At 36.3% G+C, this 6,699-nt stretch overlaps 1 protein-coding gene across 2 annotated transcripts; it reads right to left on the reverse strand.

Annotated features, from left to right (window-relative positions):
• Positions 1–356: 356 nt before the first annotated feature.
• LOC143754414 (uncharacterized) lies at positions 357–6,001 on the reverse strand. Of its 2 annotated transcripts, XM_077247032.1 has the most exons (10): positions 5,970–6,001; positions 5,651–5,837; positions 4,955–5,038; positions 4,769–4,834; positions 4,553–4,627; positions 2,916–4,095; positions 2,595–2,817; positions 2,069–2,234; positions 1,896–1,978; positions 480–1,797 (listed from the first exon to the last, which is right to left on the reverse strand). In XM_077247032.1, exons 6-10 carry the CDS (start codon positions 3,143–3,145, stop codon positions 1,594–1,596), a joined length of 906 nt encoding a protein of 301 aa, XP_077103147.1. In that variant the 5' UTR covers positions 3,146–4,095; positions 4,553–4,627; positions 4,769–4,834; positions 4,955–5,038; positions 5,651–5,837; positions 5,970–6,001; the 3' UTR covers positions 480–1,593. The 2 variants fall into 2 exon arrangements, with proteins under 2 accessions (XP_077103148.1, XP_077103147.1); XM_077247033.1 differs by lacking the exons at positions 4,769–4,834; positions 4,955–5,038; positions 5,651–5,837; positions 5,970–6,001 and having other exon boundaries at positions 357–1,797; positions 4,553–4,708.
• Positions 6,002–6,699: the final 698 nt, after the last annotated feature.

A 6,699-nucleotide genomic window follows, 5' to 3' on the forward strand; every position in this document is an offset into this window, starting at 1 on the left:
TGATTACTGTCTGCTTGCATACAATGTTTAATACGATGCCTTAAAATTCTCCACCATTATGTAAGGAACTCAGCTTTTTGGAAATATTAATAATCAATACTATCTTGTTATTATTAATTATAAATATTTGGGTCAGTTAATTGGATTAACTTGATGTGGCTGAATTAATATTACAATCAATTAATCAGTTCTTCCACCGAACTATTTTGATTATTAATTTATTCTAATAAAGGGTATCTTCCATGGCCACCGAAGAATAATTATTTCTTCGCCTGTACAGTACTTTGAGCCAGTAGCAAAAACCGTGATCGTAAAGTGACTTGTATTGCAAACAAAACAGAACCAAATACATATTATGTACAAGTTTTATTAACTAAATATAGATATTTATATGAATATAAATAAACTAAACAACATACACACATGAATACATAAATAGGTTAGTGATAGGATGAAATTGGAAACCGGAAGAGGGTCTATGAGAAGAACCATCAGAATTTCATTTTCACATTTCATTGAATTGAATACTTGCATTTGTAATGGGAACAATTCTTGAAGTTGTTGAAAATTGGAGTCGTTGATGGTTCCGGCAGTGTCAAGTGGAAGTTTGTTGAGCGTTCTCTTTCTCCAGGAACGCATGACTGGTTTGGTGAAGGCCTGGGACTCTGTTGAGGCCACGCCGAGCACCCAGGAGAAGTGAGGAAGTCGGAAAGATGGGTGATTGGAGTCGTTGTTGGTTGGAGTCTTTGTGGGTTGGAGTCTTTGTTCCAAAACTCCTGAGATTGTCCTTGGTTCTTTGTGAGAGAGTCTTCTCTCTTTTCCATGAGGCCGGATCTGGTTGGAATCGAGGCCTGCTGGGCCCTGGGGCCCCCGTGGAGGGGGAGGGGGCTCCCCAGTCTCACCAGAACAGTGTTGCAGCTGGATGAAAAAACTAAGAGAGGGTGGTCACTGTTGCCTGCCTCTGATATACCCTGAGAAAGAACCAACCCCTAAGGTTTGAATGGACCTATGAGTAAGGTGACATGTCCGAGAGGGGAAGCGGCTCTTAGTTGATTTATGGTCTTTGTCCCCAGCATGCTTAGACTGTTCATTCAAGCTCAAAAAGACATAACAAATTCACATTGCATTCTAAGAGAAGGTGATGTACATCAAAGTGTGTGTCATTAAATGAGGATTAATTTGCTAGGAAGCATGATACAGGTGAGGTTATATTGACCGTTGGGTGGTCGTTCAACCACATACACCCCAATCAAACATACCATGTTGTTATACGAAATAGTACACGAGACAGTAAATCATCACAGTTTCTGTGAGGCATGTTCCTTCATAGATCAGAGTAACACCGCAAAGTTTATTTAATTAAAGATGGTCTCTCTCTCTTAAGCATGTGGCGACATTCCTTTGAGGTCGTAAAGTCTGTTATCAGTCTTAAAGTGTTCTGTAACCGGACACCCGGCTGACAAAGTAACTTCATTTGTGAGGTTAGTTTTGGGGGAGAGTTTCATAGACATTTATATTCATTAAATATAGCGAATATGAATAATTAGTGTGTGTCTGATTGGTCCAGACCCTACACTGCTAAGTTAAGTGCTTTCACTGAACTAATGTCAAGTAGCATACTTTCTTTCTGCATCTTTCCACATCTGCATACTCGAGGAGCAGTGCATCATGCATCTTTTTGTAGATGGTCACAAAGTCATCCAGTCTTTTTAACCTCCTCCTCTGGAAACGGATTTTCTTCAGGTCCCATTGACTCTTCTCCATTATGCCTTGTGTCCGGTTGTCTTGAGTGAAGTTCTGAAAATTTAAGGTACACCTTAGCTTTATTTTTGGACTTAAATTGTGAACAGATATGGCTTTGATACACATTTCAGATTTTTCTTTCAGCAATTTACCTGTTTTTTTGACTGGCTAACTTTGTTGTAGACCTTACTGAGTTGCTGGTACACAGGGCCTGTCCCGTGACGTCCTAGATCCCCTAAAACCATTTAAACCTTGTAAAGAACTTGACAAAAATGCTATATTGAATAATTAGTTGTCTTAACTCAAAGACTTAAACCAAACCTACCTAGCATCATTCCAGACCAAAGGGTGGCATGTGGCAGAAAATATTTGGCCAAACTGGAAATGAAAGTTGGTGCATAATAAATGTTGAATTTACCATTAAGGTCTAGCAATGCACCATTTATTGTTCCCCAGAAATGAGTCATGAGGGGTGTGGTACCGACATCATGCTGAAAAGCAATATTCATATGTCAGAAAAATTTCAAATGTTTATATTAGAATGCATTATTAATAATTTATTCTGTTTAACACCAATCTCACTCAGGTCTGCCTGTCTGACCTGAATTGAGATGCATGATATGTCCTGGAGAGGTGTTGAGTTTAGTTTATCGATAGTTCATATTATACAGAAATCAAACTTTAACCCTTTTGTCCACTCTGCAGCAGCCATAAGATTTTTCAGCCAGAAGGTTCACTGCACTAACCAATAATACCAAGCAGGTCTGGTTGGTTTTTATTATACAGTATACTAAATTATTTACAAATGTGAGGCCATGTGCTGATTTATTTCTAATATTAACATTTAATACCTTGTACTCTTCAGCAATGATGTTTTCCTCATCCAGATCAAATGTCTGCCTTTGCTGCAAAAGCAACTGCAGATGTTTGTAATGCTTTGCAACATTTGGTCCATTGCAGGGACTGCAAAAGAGGACTGCTGAACTATGAAGCACCTCATCCATCTCTCTCAGCGTTGTACAACAAGCAAGAAGGCCAAATATATGCATTGCCAGCTTGTAGTGTTGGGGACTTCTACAAACAAAGCAATCAAAAACAAAGATTACTATAATCATACATTTAAATTCAAACTGAATATAAAGTAATCATACTAAAAAAATATATATATGTACTGTTTCTTGCAAAGATCCTTGGCATTCTTCATTATGTGACTTAAACATCTATGAAGAATGGGGAGGTCAAATGTGTCTGCAGGATATTGCCCACTGATGAGCAGAAAGTACTTTTGCAACAGATCCTCCAGACCTGTTCTGCAGAATGCAATGGAAATGGACTGCATGAGCACAAGGGAGCCATCACATGTGATCATAGCCGGCCTTTTGTTTGCCCCATTTCCATACATTGACAAGATCTGTCTGAAAAGCCTGCAGGAAGTAGGTCACAGATGATGTTGTGGTCACATGTGACATAGGTGGCCACGGGTAAAGGTGATGCACCCTTGGAGGGATTTCTTACCACCAGTTCATACACATAGTGGGGGGGACTTTGTGCTCTTTCTTTTGGAATTATACTCCCTGTGGCGTCCAGGTACACTATGTCCTCCTTGCATCTTTTGTAGAAGACAGAGAGGGTCTTCTTTGACCAGAGCATTATTCCTTTGGGGTGCATCATTACCCTCTGCAACACATCATTGTCTGTGCCATGTTCTTCGTCAATAATAGTTTTTAAACTCGTGAGCTCATCAGAATGACGTCAGGTTTTTTTCCTTTCACTCCACGCAATGTTCTTAAGGACTTCTTTGGATGGAGCATCATCCCTGCAGCCTGAATCGATGACCATTGGTGGAATTTTTTGTATTGACTCCAAATAGAAGCTCCGGGGTAACTTGATTGCAAGGACTTCTGCTGCTGACTGTCGTGCACCTGCACACACTGGTCTTCTGCGCAGTTCCTTGGTGTTATGGGACACATCACCTCCAGAAAAAACCACTACTGCTTTAAGGGTGTGTTCATCTGCAACTTCCACATGTACAGTGACTGGGCAATCTTTGAATCGACAGTAGGCCATACATGTAAAAATTGGTGCCAGTGTCTGTGACCGCAGGGTTTTCACACTGTGTCTCTTAAAACCAAAGCTGCAGTAGGGATGAACAGACTTGATGCCCTTGGCAATGACATTAGTCCACTGAAGACCTTGAAAACGTCTGCCTTTCTGGTCTTGTTTTAATTTTTGCCACTCTTTTTGTTCAATAAAAAAGAAACAAGGCTGACATGGCAAAGAACATGTGAAGTATGCATCTTCCTCAATGCTGTTAGTAGAGCTACGAAGTGATTTGTCTGATCCCTCACAAATCTGTAATACAGGAAATTCATGAAAAAGAGGTTACAAAATGGTAGATATACTTTTAATATATTAAGCTTACTTCTTCACTAGCTTACAAATATGTTCACATGACAAACAACTTCATGTGTGGAAATTTATAATCAATTTAGAAAATGAATAAACATTTCACCATGTTAAAAACGCAAAACATTCCCCTGGGAATCACCAAATAATTATTTTTCTAAAATACCATTTACCTTTATAATGATTATTACTGTTCTTTAGATATTTTTCATTTAGTAAATTACTTTTAAAGGGACAGGAACATGAAAGTGAAAAGTGAATTGTTTTATATTTCTCACATTACAATTAATCTGCAATGGATAAATAACTTCGATCTGGCATGTCAAAGTATTTATTTAATTACATTTGTCATTGTATAATGATTTGAATATTAGTTACATTTAATAGAAAAAGTACCATTAACCTTTTCACTTGTGGTAGCACAATTTGATGCCAAGTCACTGTCTGAAGAACTATCAGCCTTAGTCTCCCACAGGTCCTGAAAAGAGTGAGAGGGATTTATTTCTAAAACAATATCTCTGTTAGACAAAATACACAATATGGAAAACAAATTAAAGATAAAAAGTCACCAGTTCAAGAAACCAAATACTCAAAAGAATATCAATATAACTAAAACAACCTGTGTAGGGTGGACCGCAGGGTGGACCTCAAGGTGGACCTCAAGGTGGACTGAGCTCTCTCTTTTCTGTTTAAGAAAAAAAAAATTGTGTGAACATTTTTTTTTTACTAAGAATGACTACAAAATAGACTCCTACAATTATAAGAGATCAGACAAAAGAAAAGCAAACTAAAGATAAAAAGTCACCAATTCAAGAGATGCACATTCAGTCTCTTTGTTTTGCCTTTGAGACAAATTTGTTTTGGCTTTGTCTCCAACATCCTGGGCACCCTACATATTTGGGGGCAAAGGATATACATCAATACATCTATCATTTTCAAAAACTGAAAAATGCACAGGCAATACCATTAACAACTGCAAGGTTAAACAATGCTATTAAAACCAAAACTCAAGAGAGGATAAATGAAAATGAATCAACACCAGAGTGTCAGCAAATAAGTATAAGTCAAAAGTTACAATCGGTGTTAGCATGTAAACGTGCACTCTCCCGTCTAACATTTTTAATATTAACCATTATTTTCAAAACGAAAATTACTTTTTATATTTAATCTGACATTTCCAAAGTAATCACTTTTCATAAATGTAAAAAAAGTAAAATGTCTTTAAAACTAAATGGCTAAATATGGATTTGTGATCTGATGGCATTCTATTACTTCTGTTTTAATAACAGTATTGTAAACTGCACAACTAAAGACTCAGATTTCAACCTGGCATATATGTAGGCATAAATGTATAATATAAAAAAAAGAAAAGAAAGAAAAGAAAATGGACATAGAAAAGTGTTCTCTCGCCAATATATGACAATAGTTTAGCTTCACAAGAACCAATAATAATGCTGAAATGCTCAGCAGGTTGATTCTAGTCAACCTAATGACAAATTACCTTCAGAAGAAGCAGGGATGCCTGAATTTTTTTGCGATTTGCAAGTGTATTTGGCACTTGCAAATCTTTGCATACATTGTCCCAAAAGCCAGCAGCTTTGTGAACACTGTAGTTCTTAATAGTAGTCCCAGGTACTGCAAATTTATCTACGCTTGTTGCAATTTCCTGTAGATTTTTAGAAGTTCTCCTTGCCTTTGAAATCAAACAAAATAATTATTATATGACTCTATGCCTTTAAGCAACAAATGTATGTGTGACAAACAGTTGATACAATGTTTAAGGGAAAATGCACATTCTGTGTGTGAGTTTACTGTAACACTTGCCTTTCCAAATGTGGTGAAAGTGCAGAATCTGGAATCAAAATATATGCACATTTAAATAAATTATAAATATACTTTCAGTTAGAAAGTTTGCCTCCATGAGATAAAGTTCAGTTTTACCTGTGCTATCCAAAACTAATAGTTTAAATTCACAGTAAACAGCAGAATACGTTAAAGATGTAGGCTAAATAATAATGTATCACGATTAGGTTCATAATTCTACAATTCTTTCATTTTCGAATTGTATCATTCTTTTCTAAACGAAAATTACAGGGAAATTTACAACTTAAAAAAGCCGTAACACGGCGGTTTTGCTTGACTACCATCTGTAAAATGACAATTTATTCATAATAATGAATATCTATAAATAATTATATTTAAATGATTTAACACACACCCATAAAAAATGTGTATATGAAATATATAATTATAAAAAGGTTTTATTTACAATTATTATACAGTTATTGTTTTAGTATGATAAAATATATATTATAAATACAATCATTCCAATAATTAAAATTCATTGTGTTATGTAGTGTCTTATCTTATAGATATAAATTGATAAAACGGTTCAAAAAAAGTGTCTTTTATACCACACATCAGCCTATCATTGTCCGACTTGTACATTGGTTCATCACAGCATTTATAGACTGTTTGGTTGATTGATTGAATGCTGACCTGTGTGCACTCATCCTTGAAAATCAAGTGAAAACTAGAATGGGCCTATCG

Source organism: Siphateles boraxobius, unplaced genomic scaffold, assembly GCF_051911475.1.
Source record: "Siphateles boraxobius isolate OS27281-9 unplaced genomic scaffold, OSU_SipBor_1 104, whole genome shotgun sequence".
NCBI lineage: Eukaryota > Metazoa > Chordata > Actinopteri > Cypriniformes > Leuciscidae > Siphateles > Siphateles boraxobius.